Source organism: Pipistrellus kuhlii, unplaced genomic scaffold, assembly GCF_014108245.1.
Source record: "Pipistrellus kuhlii isolate mPipKuh1 unplaced genomic scaffold, mPipKuh1.p scaffold_m20_p_28, whole genome shotgun sequence".
NCBI lineage: Eukaryota > Metazoa > Chordata > Mammalia > Chiroptera > Vespertilionidae > Pipistrellus > Pipistrellus kuhlii.
In genome coordinates this window covers 6,976,916-6,994,887 of record NW_023425527.1, presented here as the reverse complement: position 1 = coordinate 6,994,887, position 17,972 = coordinate 6,976,916, and the positions used below count along the sequence as shown (strand labels likewise).

The 17,972-nt window shown below is 38.8% G+C and overlaps 1 protein-coding gene across 2 annotated transcripts; it reads right to left on the bottom strand.

Annotated features, from left to right (window-relative positions):
- Window positions 1-582: 582 nt before the first annotated feature.
- Window positions 583-16,664, bottom strand: WSB1 (WD repeat and SOCS box containing 1). Of its 2 annotated transcripts, XM_036454285.2 has the most exons (9): window positions 16,308-16,664; window positions 11,909-12,077; window positions 9,822-10,090; window positions 8,392-8,523; window positions 6,640-6,740; window positions 4,218-4,390; window positions 3,604-3,717; window positions 2,184-2,291; window positions 583-1,739 (listed from the first exon to the last, which is right to left on the bottom strand). In XM_036454285.2, exons 1-9 carry the CDS (start codon window positions 16,345-16,347, stop codon window positions 1,580-1,582), a joined length of 1,266 nt encoding a protein of 421 aa, XP_036310178.1. In that variant the 5' UTR covers window positions 16,348-16,664; the 3' UTR covers window positions 583-1,579. The 2 variants fall into 2 exon arrangements, with proteins under 2 accessions (XP_036310178.1, XP_036310179.1); XM_036454286.2 differs by lacking the exon at window positions 3,604-3,717 and having other exon boundaries at window positions 16,308-16,630.
- Between the last annotated feature and the right edge of the window lie 1,308 nt (window positions 16,665-17,972).

Below are 17,972 nucleotides of genomic sequence, written 5' to 3'. Positions count from 1 at the left end.
ACCATCCTGTTACTACGACCTTCTTCCCAAAGAATGGAAGATATAAGCATGTTTCTACTTGACTCTTATTTTTCAACCTCCCTTTCATCTTGGCACTATGGTTTTCACGAGAAAAGGAAGCAAGCAATTCTGGCCTTTTAGGAGAATGATTCATTCAAAAAGCGTTGCTGCAACAATTCTCCCAGAAGAAATCAATGTACAAGTTATATCTATGAAGCATTAACTCTAGCCATATACTTGTGCTATTTCTTCACTACCTTAATTTGTTTGTAGTGCTCCATCAATCTTAAAATGGAGACAGACAAAAAGCATTAAACTTTCCAACATATTTAAGAAACATTTGCAGCCGAAACCGGTTTGGCTCAGTGGTTAGAGCGTCGGCCTGCGGACTGAAAGATCCCAGGTTCGAATTCTGGTCAAGGGCATGTACCTAGGTTGCGGGCACATCCCCAGTAGGAGGTGTGCAAGAGGCAGCTGATCGATGGTTCTCTCTCATCAATGTTTCTAACTCTCTATCCCTCTCTCTTCCTCTCTGTAAAAAATCAATAAATTAAAAAAAAAAAAAACATTTGCAGAAGATAATGATTTTTTTGTCTTTAATTAAAAAAACTCACCAAAAATATATAATCAGAATTTTACATGATACATACATTCTTAATATCTGCAGGTAAGATAAATAACAGAGGGCAAAAGCAGGTATGCTGTATTGCTTCTCTTTGGTAAGTTACCAATATTATCCCCTACAGAAACATAGGATACATGTAAAAACAAACAAAACAACAAAAAGCACAAAACCATGGTCTTAAAATAACTGAAGCTTACTACAAATAGCAAAATATTTAGCAATAAAATAATCAGTAGATGGATTTTCAAATTGACTATTTCAAATTTCAATTTATAATACTTTATATACAAAGGTTAAAGTAACAAGCTGCTTTCCAACATTGAAGTCTGCAGCAGTAGTTTGGGGGGGTGGGTAAGGGCACCCTTTTCTAGTTATATCCTGGCTGTTTTTAATTGAATAATGTCACGTTCAAACTCTATCTCTCAGATGCCATTGTTAAGGAAAACAAAATCCTTTTCCTATACAAAAATTTTGTTTTACTTGCAAGTCAGTTGTCTGCCCCTTACCGCCAAATGCATTTTATGAGGCAATTCAATTTTCTTAAATCAATATTTACCATCTAAACTCAGTGTTCAAAAAACAAAAACAAAAAACTTCCTTATACTTTCAGCAAAGATACATGTTGTGGCTCTACTGAAACAATGCATAAATGTTGGAACTAAAGTTAGAAAAGCAGAAAGGTCCATTCAACACATAGCAGCTTATATCTAAATATGCACATGTATGTATGTTTTCACAGTTAAATTTTAGAAAAAATTACATTTTATATGTTCAAAATATTTCTACTGTGGTCTATAAATAATATTTTAAAAACTCAACTAATTAAAATGCAGTACAAGAACATATCAAATTAAATAAATCTAAACCTTGACAAACAGATACTTGAAGTCAGTAAAGCTTGAGGTTTGTGTAAAGTGTGTTCCATCAGTCCCTACTACTCTTATTACAGAGTTCTTATATACGATAGGAAAGAAACTCCAACAACTTGGAAGGAATCGGCAGTTTCTGGACTTCTTGAGTAGGCATCACCCTCCGGATTGACATGCGACATAAATGCTGAAGGCTAGGGATCTGCCTTGGAGTGGCCCAAAAATACACACTTCCATCATGTGTCCTAAACAGAAACAAAACAAAAAATCACAAGCTCAGTCATCCAAATACATTTCAACATCCTACAGTTCGGTTATCCATCCAAGGCTGTATATTAAGAGTCACAAATTTCATGTTAAAACCTAATTAAGGCCCAGCCAGTGTGGTTTAGTGGTTGAGCATTGACCTACGAACCAAGAAGTCATAGGTTGTTTCTGGTCAGTGTATATGTCTGGTTTTGGGCTCAATCCCCAGTGTGAGGCATGCAGGAGGCAGAAGCTCAATGATTCTAATCATTAATGTTTCTATCTCTCTAATTAAGGAGGTCTAACCCATGATCATGATATCCTCTATGACAAAGAGGTTATTATAAAAAGCCTTTATTAAAGATTTACTGACAATACTGGCTGCTTTGATTAAAAACCTCCTGAAATTATCTATTAAAAACAAAGTAGTAAAATGGATTTACCCAGCAGCTAAAACACTGCCATCAGTAGAAAAGGCACAGCACAGACCATTGCTCAAAGGTGCAACTTGTACTGGATAATCCTCATCAATTCTCCAGAACCTCACCATTCTGGAAAGGAAAAACATTGCCCAGTAAATATCTAGTAGGAAATTTCATGTAAAAGCAACTTTAAAATTTACAAAGAAAAACCAGTATGTTCTGAATCACAAAACAGTTACACTCACACACACACACACACACACACACACACACACAAATCACTGCAAATAGCAATTACTGTAACTTGCTTTATAAAAAATTTTATAGTCTTGCCCTGGCCAGGTGGCTCAGTTGGTTGGAGCATCGTCCTGTGCACCAAAAGGTTGAGGGTTCAATTCCTGGTCAGGTTCAGATCCCTAGATGGGGTGTGTACAGGAGGCAACCAATTGATGTTTCTCCCTCACCCCTCCTAAAACCAACAAACACATTCTCAGTTGAGGATTAAAAAAAAAAAAAAAAAAAAAAAAAAAAAGTAGCCCTAGCTGGTTTGGCTCAGTGGATGGAGTATTGGCCTATGGACTGAAGGGTCCCGAGTTCGATTCCGGTAAAGGGCATATGCCTGGGTTGTGGCTTGATCCCCAGTGAGGGGGGTGCAGGAGGCAGCCAGTCAATGATTCTCTCTCATCATTGATGTTTCTATCTCCCCCTCCCTTTATCTATGAAATCAATACAAATATATTATTTTAAAGTATAGTCTATACCAGCTGGTAATTTATATCAACTACATCTCATTCATGTGACATTTCATCTTGTAGTCTCAATTGCAGTGGATATAAATTACTCTTTTTACCATTTATCACTTTGACAATGTTCTTTTACTTCAACGTTTTTAAGATAGCACTGCTAGGCTAAACACTAATTAAAAACCACCCAGTTTGCCAGAACTAGTTAACAAACAAGGAACACAGGGAGGGGGGAGAGACTGAGTGGGAAGGGAGCAAAGTGGGAGAGAAATGGGAGACATCTATAATACTGTCAGCAATCTATATAATAATAAAAGCTTAATATGCTAATTAGACTGGACATCCTTCCTGACAAAGCTGGGGCTGTGAGGGAAGCCGGTGCTGACCGATGTGAGAAGGAAGGCGTATTCTTTCACAAATTTCATGCATTGGCGTCTAGTAAAAAAATTTTAAAAATTTTAAAAATTAAAAAAAAAAGAACACAGGGAAAGGTATGCATTATCTTTAGTTTACATGGATATTATTCAGGTCAACATTCTTTAAAAGACATACCAACATCTCCCGGGATCTTGTCTAGAGAAAGAGACACTAAAACCCAAACTGCAAAAAGGTTTTTTATTTTCTTTAGCCGTAAGTATGTTATAAATAGACAGATGAAAGGAAAATTTTAAATTACAAGCTGTAATTCACACACTTACTTATCATCAGCAAGGCTTGCAATATGCAGTCCATCATGACTAAAAGATACAGATCGTACCCATCGGTCATTTGCTCCTCCAGCAAAGATTGGAGTAGGTGGGGGAAACAGGTGCCTGAGGTCAAAACACATGTTTTCAGTGGAAATGAATCATTTTAAGAAACAAAAACTACCAAGTACAAAGTACTTCTATCTTTGAGTAATGTTTAAAGTGGCCTTAACATAGCTAAGAAGACTTGAAGAGCTGATGTATCCAAATTAAAGGGACCTGAAAAGAATTACTAATCTCTCTTTAAGAATGTGGTTTAAGGCACTAAGATTAAGCTCAACTCTAGTTTTAACTATTTTTCCCAATATGAAACTCTAAATATAATTACTTCTATAGAGTCATATCCTGTTAAATAACAAGATCTGCATAAAGAGAGCCAAGTTTAATTTTAGAATTTATATTTAAAGCTTTGCATTTTTCAAGGGCTTAAATAAATAACAAAATTTTAAATTCCAATAGACAGCAATTTTAGGTTTCACATGTATTTTAATCATTTATAATTTTTTAAAAGTTATACTGATAGCCAGAGATGAATTACAGACTAAAGTAATTTGTGCTGTACTCACCCAAATTCCATCAGAATGTCTCCAGTATGTGGATCCCAGACATAAACTCGAGTATCATAAGATGCAGTAGCCAGTAATGCTCCATCAGGAGAAAAGTCACAAGCTACAACATCATGGTGATGTCCTTCTAGTTTCCGTATCATTGTATATTTATCCATGTCCCAAAGGAAAACCTGCAATAAAAAGGCAAATGTTATAGCTTCATTCAGACACACAGAGGACAAAATGGCACATCTTAAACTAAAACTGCTAAATTTAATTCAGATTATATTAAATTAAAGATTATAAATTATGGATAATTAAAAGAATATGCTCAGTGTCATAGTCAGATTAAAATCAGTCTTTAAGTTAATTAAAGTAGACATGCAAATTCTATTTCAAATGTTTCTGTTAAATGTTAATTAAAAAATAAGCCTACATGTAAAAAAGGCAATGTAATTTAACCAGTTATACTGAAATCCATTTATTCCAAAAACTAATTAATTAAAATATACAGAAATAAATAGGGTTAAGTATTACAAACCCCTTTCTTTTTCTTCCAGAAACTACCAAATTTTAAAAAAATATACAGACAGAAAATGTAAGGTTAACAAATTGTTACTCCATTGGCATCTCCTTTGAGATATCACTTGTTTACAAAAGGCTTGGGTCACCAACGTGAGCCTAGGAAGAGAAACAGATACTGCAAGCAAGGAGAATTTTCACAGCCAAATGAAATTTCTTTGGCAAACAACAAGGATGTTAAACCACATTACAAAATAAAAATGCTAATTTATGAAAACAATACAGTAACAACATTTCTGTGAATCAAGATTTGCTAATCTGATTTTCCCAAATTGACCACACAATCATTATTAGTCATTTTAAGTAAAAAACATTTAAATTACTTTAGTACAAGTTCACGTATAGTTTTTAGATTCTAAAGTCAGTAATTAGACTGTGCAGAATAGCTATAAATAGGATTCAAATGTTTACTGCACTCTGTTAATACTAAATGTGAGCATGGAAATTTAACAATTCTAGTAAGAACTTCTCTTCCACTTGGGATAAAACAATCCTTTTGGCTACATTTTTTTTTTTTTTTTTTTTCACAGACACAATATATTACTTCCAAAGAGGGGGAAAAAACACACAAATTTTTTAATTGAATCAGACTTAAGGTATCTCTACCATCTCAAAGAATTCCAAAAAATAATACAGAGAAACCATCTGAAAGCCAATTACATTACATTACATTGGTTTCACATGTCAGACTCCCAATTCCATCAGACTGGAAGATTAATTTACTTGGGAGTCATTGGGTTTCACTGGGGGGAAATTATTTTAAAAAAGAAAAAAAAGAAAGAAAGAAAAGCAGAAAGTGGACATCGACCAGCACCTGTGTACGTACAGTACACCTTGCAGCCGAATGCAAGGTTACTTCATCCTATGGTAAAGGTCGCCCCCAGCCCGGTAGCCAGAGATGCCACTCTTTCTGCCCAGCTAACACCATTGTGCGCCTGTGTGCGAGTGGTGCCAGCATAACCTCAATCACACCAATATTGCTGCCACCACCTGTGACAGGGAAAGCAAGAAGCATATGGAAAACACACAGCCTAAAATAGCAATGTCAACATCTAGCTTTGTTGTTCTTATGATTTTTAAAGAGCTAAACTAAATATTTTTTCTAAACTTCCAACATTTGCAACTATCATTTTAACATAGTTCTTGGACAGATAAAATGCATTTTAAACAGCCTCCCCCTCCCCATTATCACATGTATTTGGACTTCAACCATTTTCAGTAAATATCTGAAGCTAAAAAAGATCTCTATACTGAGCTGGTAGACAACTAGAGAATTCATCAATAAGCGTAACCCTCTTAAGAGTTACTTTATACTTAATTTAAGAATTACTTTATACTTAATCGGTGTACAGGTATGCTATGCCAATTAGCATAAGACAGATCATACCAAATTTCTTCTATAATTCACTCTAGAACATACATGAGTGCTATTTTCATTTTTATTAGGTTTTTAAGTTACTTTTTCTCATTAAATGTCCAGGACCAGCTGGGACTCAAACTTTTTAAACAGCAAACTGGACAAAAAAAAATAGAACAACAGAGAAGAAAATTATTAGCAAGGGAATGTCTTAACATTTGGACTATATCTCTTCTATAGCACATAAACTTTCCTAGATCTTAGGGAAAAATAAACCCCTTCTTTTATGAATAGTATCTCTAACTAAAAGTAATAAAATTTCTTATTTCACAATCAATTATATTTAATTTCCCTCATGCAAATACTCCATCACAAAATGAAACATTTAAGATATTCATGACACCGAGCACAGACTTGATATGTTTCTTAGATTTAAAAGTGATTAAGCACACATTATTATAATCTAATTCAAAACAAATGTATAAGAACTTTGATACATACGGCTTTACTGGCTCCCACTGAGCACAGCATGGAAGAGTCAGGAGAGAATGCACAGCTGTACACCCAGTTCTGATGGGCTCTCAATACTTTCATCATGTTTCCTGAACAAAAAGAAATACCCGTGTTAACCCTAGAATCCACTTCAAAAAAATGGCAGATCACAAAAAAATGGCAGAATCACAGTGACAGTGATTTATCTACAATAGGTGAGCAATACACATCAGTTACTCATTTTTGTAACTAAAGTTTTATTGGAATACAATCATGCCAATTTGTTTATGTTGTATTCAAATGGCAGAAGTGAATAACTATAGCAGTTAGCATAGTCCACAAGCCTAACATTTGCTACTTGGCTCTTTAAGAAAAGAAAATCTGCTCATCCTTCTTTATAGAAAAGACTTCTTTTGGCCTAATCCCTCTATTCTACAAAGAACTGAAACACACAACAAGGTTAAGTTTTAATAAGCATCTTCAAAATACCTTTTTTACCCTTCTTTCTTTTTGATAATCTATATTTTACTCCAAATTCCCTGTACATTATACCCTAAACACACAATTATGACTAAGTATATTTTAACTCTTAATCTTACAAATATTTACTGAATACCTACTACATGCCAGGCAGTGAAGATACAGCTGTAAATAAAAATTCCTACTCTCTTGGTGCTTACATTTTATTAAGTCTACATTCTTAAGACATATGCACACAACTGAAAATATGTTGAGAAAGCAAGCATTATATATGTAAAAGAATTTTTACATATAAAAAATTAAAATTTAATTACCAAACTGTTTTAAGGATTGGGATTCCTTAACCCTTCAGCACCTGAGAAATCAGAGAATTGATAAAATGCAAAAGAAGCACCTCATTGTTTGGGAATAGTAATGTATTGTTTTATTAGGCAATGATTGCTACCCATTAGCTGGAACAAGTCTCCAAATCTGAGGGGTTTGCTTCCTACTACATTAAGCTAGCTAAGCAAGTTTTTTTTCTTCTATGAAAATCTATGTGCTTAAGTTTTTTCCAAGAATCAACTTTCATCTTGAGGCTGTTAGAGAATTAGCAGATCTTATTTAAATACAAGATTTTAGTTAAAAATATACTCATTAGAAGCTAAGAGGGAAGATATACTCTCTATGGTCCTCTCAAACTTTAAGCATCACAAGTATCAAGGTTTCAGAAAAATTTGAGTAATTGCACTAGCATATCTTTTATTACATTAAAGGGCAATTTTCCTTTTATAATTTCTTACTTAACCTATCCAACATAATAATATCCTTACTAGCATTTACATATTATAAATTCTGATGTAGAAGCCATATTTCAATCTAAATTTTATTAGATCACTAAGTTACATCTGTTTGTTAACCTAGAAGGTCTACTTATATTTTCACTAAATGAAGGAAGTTAATAACCCTCCCTAAGATAAGGAAATAAACCAACACAGACCAGTTCATATAAAACCCTAAAACTGATCTAGATGCTATCCTCAAATAGTGATACAGATCTGTGTGGTTAGTTTGTGAATAACATTAGATTGTTTACTTAAGAGTAATGGCTGGCTCCTATTCCAGGTCACATTTATGGTTTTATTTTATCAATACAAGGAAAAGGGCCAAAGAACTAAGTAGAGAAAAGGGAACTGATCATATGCTATTTTTAAAGTCAAATGCCCCCAGATAAACCCAGGAAGTTTCAGTAGGAATATCAAGAAACTAATTCTTTTTCATAGCCTGGAAAAAAGGACATACCATCATCTTTCAGGTCCCACACTCTCAGAGTTTTGTCTCTTGAAGCTGACACTAGGATCAAACTCCCATCTGGAGCAAAAGTTAAATCTCTGACCACATCAGTATGATCTACCAAGTTAAGGAGGAGTTTTCCTAAATGCAATAAAAAGGAAAAATAAGATAATGTTAACAACTATTATCAGTTACTACTTTATAGTGTTCCTCACCATTTAAAAATACTTGGGCACATCTTTAACTTACCAAGTATAAAATGACTTACTAGTATTTTTACTATTATCTTTAATGATTCACTATTTACATTGTATGTTTAAGATTTTTAAAATTCATTTTTAGAGAGGAAAGATGAGGGGGAAAGGGAAAGAAACATCGATTGGCTGCCTCCTACAAGCCCACCACTGGAGATAGAGCCTATAACCCAGGCCAGGAATCCAATTGGCAACCTTTGTGTATGCCCAACCAAATGAGCAACAAAGCCTGTATTTATTAGAAAAAATTAAAAGAGAATTCGATTTCCTCAAGCATACACAAATTCCTGGAACAAGTTAATTTAGTATATTAAAAAAAAGAAATTATCGCCAAGACCAGTTTGGCTCAATGGATAGAGCATCGGCTTGGGGACTGAAGGGTCCTGGGTTCAATTCCGGTCAAGGGCATGTACCTTGGTTGCGGGCATATCCCCAGTAGGGGGTGTGCAAGAGGCAGCTGATCGATGACTCTCATCGATGTTTCTAACTATCTCTCTTCCTTCCTCTCTGTACAAAATCAATAAAATATATATTTTTAAAAATTATCATTTTTAAATCTTTGTATAATGTGGTTTTAAAATATAAATTTTCCTTAGCCTTGGATTACTAGTGGACTATCATCCCCCCAAAATGCAAGTTATCTCACAAACACTTAAATTTTCAAACATAATTTCAGTGGGGGAAAGTACTTTGTTCATCTACTATTTTAAGGTTTGTTTGTTTTTTTTCTTCTATGAAAATCTATGTGCTTAAGTTTTTTCCAAGAATCCAATACATTTAATGACACCCCCACTCCAAGTTTGTACCACTTGCTGTGTTCTAATGTACACATTATTCTAATACTCATATTAAAAAATCTTTCCAAAGAGTTAAAAATCAGATTTGCCTTGAAACGTGTAAGCTATCAACCACTGAAAATAGAAATCACCTAGCTCGAGTCATAATTAACAAAACATTCTTAGATATGCCCTTCTTGCTGTAATATCCTCAAGAGTGATCAGTGTGAACTCTATTATCCTGTTAAAACCACAGCTGAAGATGTCATTATGCCAACTATAAAGACACATTGTACCAATTCTTGCTTTTCACTAAGTTTAAAACCTCAAATCATATATTCTACTGCCTACTAGCAACGCCCTGCCTCATAAAATAATCAAGCTTGCATTTAAAACTCTGAATCCATACCTGTATATACATCCCATATTTTGATACGCCCATTGCTTAACCCTGTGGCAAGGAGTAGCTGATCTTGTCCAAATCTGAACCGATGCCATTCTATATTTACACAGCGACTCTGTTTTTCTGGAACTGAAGATCCAAAAGCAAGACTCCAGACTATATCACCACAGTCTATAATATGTTCACGAGGCTTATTTTTCTGAGCACCATCACTGTTTTGTCTTGACAATCTCAAACTGCTTGAATTAGTGATATTCTTTGTGCCATGCAAGAGACTGGGGGAGAGGGGGTAAAGAGAGTAAGGTTAAAATCTAGTTATTTACTCTGGACTTCTGTGGATATGAAATGATTTTTGTTAACCTCAATATGATCGTGATATTCAATAATTATATAAATCCTCAGCGGAAAGAGGAGGTTCAATAATAAAGTAATTTATTTGTTTCAAAATCACTATATCGGTTAGGACTCCTTTAATTAACCTAAAGCAAGTGTAAATAACCAAACACACAAACACACACGCGCACACACACACACACACACAAAAAGGGAAGCTAAGTATTGTGAAGCTGACACCAGAAAATTTCCCTAAAACCACCCTTGTAATAATCAGTAGTTTCCCCATACTTTCTAGACCTAAAGTAATATGTAATAAGGACACTAATAAGTATAGCCATGAAAATAGACCACACACAAAAAGCAGGGAATGATTAAATTTAGTATATGATACATTTTAGAAAAATTTTCAACAATTAGCAAACTGAATTAAACATAAGCAGAGGATAAAAGTACATAAAAAGCAATGACATGATATATACCCCTTATCTAATGAAATATTAAAAAGCATCACATAACAAAGGTAATCTGATCTGGCACAACACAGTATACACACTACATAATTAATCTGCCTATTAATACACAGAAACATTTATTAAAAACCCAAGAAAGTGTTCTATAATATACTAGAGGTCCAGTGAACTAATCCATGCATCGGTGGGGTTTGGCTGGCCCCGCCCCTGATCAGGGTGGTGGGAGGGGCCTTGGGCAGTTGGCCCCACCCCCTGGTCAAATGCCCAGTCAAGGGGACAATTTGCATATTAGCCTTTTATTATATTAGCCTTTTATTATCCTTTACAATATCCTAATATAATAGAGGTAATATGTGAATTGACCATCACTCCAACACACAAGATGGCCACTCCCATGTGGACACAAGAAGGCAGTTATGGGGGACCCAGGCCTGCAGGGGAGGGCAGTTGGGGGGTTGTGGGGGGCAGTTTATGACAGGTTCCTGAGAGGAGGTGCTGGGGATTAAGAAATTAAAGAAAAAAAGAGACCAAGACACAGAAATAGATTCAAGCTGGGATCCAGGTGGGGGGCTGCCACTCTGATGGAGAGACAAACACCCACCACAGACAACACAAAGCACTTAAAGGGGGGGTTTAAGGTCAAAGAAGTTTGGGTGTGCCCAGGTCCTATTCATTCCCACATTCCTGGGATTTAGCATATCAAGACCTGGCTAAGTCAAGGTCCTATTCGTTCCTCATTCCAAGCACATGGATAAAGATAAGAAATCAGTACTGATAACAGTCTTCCGACATTTTGGGGAAACATCTTCCCAGGGCGTGGCAAAGTTAGTTTCATTAATTTAAAGGTCATCGATGTGCATTCCCAAGAGGCCAGCTCTATAGGGGGACCAGGCCAGCAGGGGAGGGCAGTTGGGCCGACTCGGAGGACAGTTAAGGTGCAATTGGGCCAGCAGGGGAGGGAAGTTAGAGGCGACCAGGCTGGCAGGGGAATGGTTAGGGGGTGATCAGGCTGGCAGGCAGAAGGAGTTAGGGGCAATCAAGCAGGCAAGCAGTTGGGAGCCAGGCTGGACTGAGGAACACCCCCCACCCCAGTGAATTTCGTGAACCATATCTCCAGTATAGGATAAGGCCAGATAATTCTTCCCACAAATTATCCAATACATTCAGCTTATGATAAAATATTTTTATAACAATCTAAATATCAGTATCTTAAAAAAAATTTTTTTTTTTTACTCCACAGGAAATTCTACAAGCAGATACAAAGTACAAAAAAGAAAGGTGTCTTACAAGTTCTTAAGGCACTGAGACCATGGAACAAGCTTTACTGTACAATATCCTTGGGACCAAGCGAAGTAGGAACCATCTGGAGCAAAAGCAACAGTCCAATTTTCACGACCACATTTCTTGTCAAAAGGAGCTGCTAGAGCCAAAAGTTCACCTATAGTACGTGATCTCACTGAAAAAGGGGGAAAAAAACAAGAAATTATATATAACCAGCAATGAATTTGAGACTACCTCCATATTACTTTGGGACTCACTTAACTCCATTGAGTATTTTTCCCCCTTTCCTGTGAGGACAAGATATGAGTTTTGCTTTCCACTCTTTGAGGGGAAATATCTGGTGTGAAGACAACTTAACGATAACATCTTTAAGTTTTGTCAGTTAGTTTCCTAAAATTTTCCAAAGCAAAAGCTTTTTAAAGTTTAAATTAAAAAAAAAAAAAAAAAAAAAAACCTGGTCAATAAAACTGGCACCTTAACAGAGTGCACAGAGAATTTTTATTCTGTATTTAATATGCATGATCAATAAGCTCCTTCTGTACATTCTCAGCTGGAATTTCCTCAATTTTGGGAAAGGATGTTCTTTATCTTGGGTTGGTTTTACTTTCAAATTTTGCTATTCTTCCTTCTGAGTTATAAGTTTTTGCCAAGTTTAGTTTCCCTATTATCTATTTTGTGGTCAGTTGCCTGGTTATCTCTACAGTTTATTTCTAACAATTAAAATTTTGATTTATTCTATGTATTGCAATTCAAATAAGAACTACTTATACTCCTATTGTAAGGGCAGATATATAAACCTCAAAATGTTCAGTGACACTTCCAGTCTCAAATGACCAGCTGGTGTAGCACCTGTCATGACAGGGGCTCAATAAGTATCTATTGAATGAATATGAAAGCACATGTATTAAGTTCTCATTCTTAAGCAATTTTAAATATTTCATTGCCCAATTCTTTGATATATTAATGAATAAGCTATGGTTTAAAAAGTAAAGGAACAAAATAGACCTATTTTTCTATGATACTCATAAATATGAATACCTAATAAGGCTAATTTTAATTTGGTATAGCTGAGATTATCAGAAATTTTCCTTTTGATGACTCAAAATCTTCCTTCTTGCCATTCCACCCACTCAGTCCTGATTCTGACCTAAGAGAATAAGCCTAATCCTGCTCACATGACATTCATATGCTGAAGACAGCTATGACATCATCAACTAAATATTTTCACCAGGCAAAAATTTCTTGTCCTTTTGATCATTCCTTAGATTAGGTAGTTTAAAGTCCATTCCCCATCTTCACCTTCATCATAATTTTCTGGATAAACTCCAGTTAGTAATGGCTCTCATAAAAGTAGCACCCAGAACTAAACACAATATTTAAGATGTGACTTCATATAAGCAGCAGAACACACCCCGCCCCCACCACCTACTGCCAACTCTAATACAACATAAAGTGACATTAACTCCATTAGTAATAATGTGACTTTCTTAATACACAATTTCCAAACGAGTGACTCTCAAATGCCTGCAAAATAACTTTTTAAATATGCAAAGGCTTTTTGAAAGGGCTCGCCTCTCCATGTTTCCTTACATTCCTCCAAGTCCATAATCTTTTTTTGTCTGTATTTTAGGATCATTCTGCATTTTCTTTCAGCACCCAAAATATCTTTAATTACAAGGCAGAGTGTTTTTTTCTTCGTTTACCTTGGCCACAATTACAAACTTCCTTTTATATAAAGGGTGGTAATAAATCAACAACTAAAAAACTGGTTCAAATAAAACAAAAGACCACGAAATAACAAGCTAATTTATTCTTAAATATAAATTCAAGAAATATAAAAAGCACACCTGAGAAATAAATACTGTTACAAGTAATGTATTAATACTTACCTTGTATTTCTTTTTTTAAAAATATATTTTACTGATTTTTTACAGAGGGGAAGGGAGAGAGCTAGAAACGTTGATGAGAGAGAAACATCGGCCAGCTGCCTCTTGCACACCCCCTGCCAGGGATGTGCCCGCAACCAATGTACATGCCCTTGACCGGAATCGAACCTGGGACCTTTCAGTCCGCAGACCAACGTTCTACCGCTGAGCCAAACCGGTTTCGGCTACCTTGTGTTTCTTAATAGGTAAAGCAAATGATCTTTGCAGTTAATCAAATGGACTTAAACACTCATTTATTTATTTATTTTCCCACCCTGCCCTCTTAAATACTCATTTAAATACTTACTGGTACAATATTTTAAACTAGCACAAGGTTTATAATGAAGTGCTTGAGAAAAAAATGTCTTAAACCTTTATTACCTGCAACTGTTTAATGTTGGTATCCTAAGAAATGTATGATTTAGACCTAGTATAAGGGAAAGCTGCCCGCCATGGGAGCTAGGCCGTAAGATACAACTCTACATTATTAATATCTGTACAGTAGTACACATCATCTGAGTCACTGCTGAACCAAATTTAGCTCCTTCTTCACATTCCTCCCTACAATTTCATAACCAGAAAGGATCTCTAATAGTGCCTTGTGAAAGAGGGCCGAAACTCCGACATAGATTTCTTTAATTATTCATGGATTCTTGTTTCCCCTCCTTCAGTAGAAGTAGAGAAACAAAATAGGTATAATTAATATCCAAGAAAGAAGGGGGAAAGTAGTCCTTATAGATAGATACAAAGCTACACAGAGATATTAGTGTTTAACTTTGTATCCAAATAATACTTTAAAAAAAAAAAAAAAAAGCGCCCTGGCTGGTTTCCCACCCGCCAGTGGTTGCAGGTTTGGGTTTGATTCCTGTCAAGGGCATGTACCCACCTCCCTTGCACCCAGGCCCGGGTCAGGGCTCATTCAGGAGGCAACTAATCCAGGGAGGTAGCTCAATGGATATCGATGCTTCTCTCTCAAATATCCTCCGTGAGGATATAAAAAATCTGTTCGGTTAGAAAAGACCAAAGTATTTTTATATTGGCACTTAGTAACCTTATATGCAGGGAATAAGACTGAGACCTACATATATATATATTTTTTAAATTTTTTAATTAAAAAGATTATTTAATTTAGTAGATGATTCTATTATGTAATGAGGGGAGGGAGAAACCACTGGACTAAAAATAAGAACTTTTTTTAGTTATTAAAATCAGTACTATAAAGCCCCCTTCCTACACTGCCATTCCATACCTTACCCTTAAAACTGAAGTCCAGAATTCTAAGCTGTTTCTAAATATAAAAAATATACCCATATACAGGCTAGAGGCCGTTTTGGGTGCTTGAGCTTCTCCCTTTCTCTCCAAATACCTCCTCCGTGTATTTAGTCAAGGCGCACATTTAGTTGAACAAGGAAATGCAAAGGCTCTCTTCCTCAGCTGCCACCTTCAAATTAACGTGGTAAATTCAGATACGATGGGAGTTTTTTTGTTTGTTTTTTGGTTGGGGGTTGCTACCTCTATTTTAATTTCTAAAATAAAAGGATATATATGTCAGGGATACAACGTGTGCAATTCTTACTAAGTCTATCAATGCACTGTACCTCAATCTCCCTCCCCCACCCCACCACCAAAAAAACCCAAACAAACAAAAGTGAGGTGCTTTTTAACTGATCCATCGAGATCTAGACGCACAACCCGCCACACCTACCGGGGCCCCGTCTCCATCGCGGCGGCGCTGGCCGGGAACCAGCCCGCACGCAGCCCTCCCAGAGACGGCCCTTCCTCCGTTCAACAGCCTTTCTTCGGTCACCGCACCCAGCCACCGGCCCCTCCCAGCTCCTGTGCGCCCGAAAGATAACTCCGAGGCGTCCTCCCCCGAGCCACTCCCTTTCTGAACGCCGGGCAGTGCTGAAAAGACTGCTTCTGCCCGGCTGATGGCGGCGCTCGGTCGCGTTTCTCTCCTTCGAGAGCGGCGGGCACACGAGGACCCCCGCCTCTCGTTAACTGCAGCTCAGCACACGCGTTTCCTTTTCGCTTCATAAAAAACGCACTCCCCGCCCCGGCGGCTGATAGGCGCCCAGCGAGGGGGATCGTAGGGAAACGGCCCCGCTCGGACCTCGGAGGAGGACGGAGGGGTCCCCAGGGGGGTGCCGAGCCCGGGCCGCAGTCAGCGGGGCCCTCGCGCCTCGGCGCCCACGTCCCCCTGGACCCTGAGAGCCGCGCGCCGCCTCCCGCGCCGCCTCCCTCGGGGCCCGGGGCAGGGCAGGCGGCGCATCAATGTGGATCGCGTTGATCCCTCGCAACACGCACCCGCGCGCGGGGCCGCTTCCTCCTTCCAGTTGGCTCCGAGGCTCGGCCCGGCTCCCCTTGCGCCCCTCCTCCGCCCAGGTCCCCTCCCCACCCGCCTCCGCCGAGCCCCCGCCTCTCCCGAGCCCCCCGCGCGCTCGCCGGCACCCCTCTCGCCCACCGTCCCGTTTCCTCACCGATCTCTTTCTCGTTAACCCTCGGAGGAAAGCTGGCCATCTATGGGGCACCGTCTGATTCCGGGGGATGCGATGCGGACGCAACGACTGAGAAGAGAGCGGCGAGCACTGAGGGGCGTGACGCGGGATGGGTCCCTCCCGGTCCCGGGGACGGACGAAGGGAGGGGCGGGGGCGGTCGCGGCGGCCTCTTGCCGACTGCCCCGGGGAAGCTCCGGAAGGCCTCGGACCGAACTACGGGGTCAAACACAGACAATAGACCCCGATCGCTGCCTGACGTTCGCAGACTCAGACACTGCCTGCCACGCCGTCGACAGCAAACGAGACACTGGAGACAAAATGGCGGGCGGCGGGGATGATATCTGGATGGTGAGGGGCGTGGTCTAGTGACGTCGAGCCCAGAGTTCCTGCCCCCCGACGCGCGGGACGTGACTGCCTCTGCTTGGCGCCCCGCCTCCCAGCCGGCTGCGCGCGCGCCCGCGCCTACGCTGGCGGGACGGGATCCGCGATGGAAGGAAGCGCGGGAAGGCGGAAGCTGAGGCCGGAACTCCTGAGGAGGAGCTGACGGGGCGTTTTACCGGGTCTGGTTTTCTCCGCCGGCACCCCTAACGCGGTACTTATAAGTTGCAATGCCTTTGAAAAGGCAAGTCGAAAATTGTAGAATACCATTATACACATTCTTAAATCCCACAGCTTCAAGATTGTATGGGACTTAAACTAGCTGAACTGAAAAGAGCAAAGAAGACATTTCAGATTTTATTCGATTTGGCCACTTCCGCAGCCCCCAATGTGATCGGGAACTGGAGGTTGCGCAGAAGGAAAAAAAAAAGAATGAGCATCGCTGTGCCCCACTCGTCAGGCCGCGGTCGTTCTGACGAGAGCCCGCGGGTTCTAGGAAGAATCGAGGTGAAGGGTCGTGAAAAACACGGAGGCCCGGGCGTGATGGCATCCTGCCCCACCACCGGCCGCGCTGGACCGCCTTTGTCCGGGCCTCGCCGGCAGCCGGAACCGCCCCCGGCTGCAGCCAGGCTGCCGATCCGCGGTGCTCAGGCCTGTGGCCAAGGCTGACCCCACACGTGGTCCAGGCCGTCAGGAGTCAGCTCCTCACGCAGCAGGGCAGATAAATGTGTCAGTGTCTACCAGAAGCCCAGTTGGCTCCCATTTGCAGAGGACATATTTTGCATGTTAATGAGCCCTTGCGAGGACTCTAAACCTCGTTCCAAAAGGAAACCTATAGAAGGCTGGGAATTTCAAAAATGTGGCAGGTACGGATGGGAAAAGAGTTGCATAACCAAACTCGAGAGATTTCAAATGACACATTCGGTGTCTACTTTTTCATGGCAGGAGTGTTAATTCTTCCAATAGTGAAATGTTTAATAGCAGATATAAAAACACTATCTCCTATTTTTATGAAATCACTTTGTTACATCCAGTTAACATATTTATTACCTACTTACTGCCAGACAGTGGGGCTAGTTATTAAATATTTAGAGGACAAAAGAAAAATTTAAATAGGCTTGTAGCTCATAAACCAGCATTTCTAATTATTTTAACCAATGGCAATTACCTCCGTTTATTTGTACTATACCATACAAATTCATGGGGAAATACCAGTTCTTGAGTGTCTGCGAATTATTTTGGTGGCTTTCGTACAATTATTTCATTCC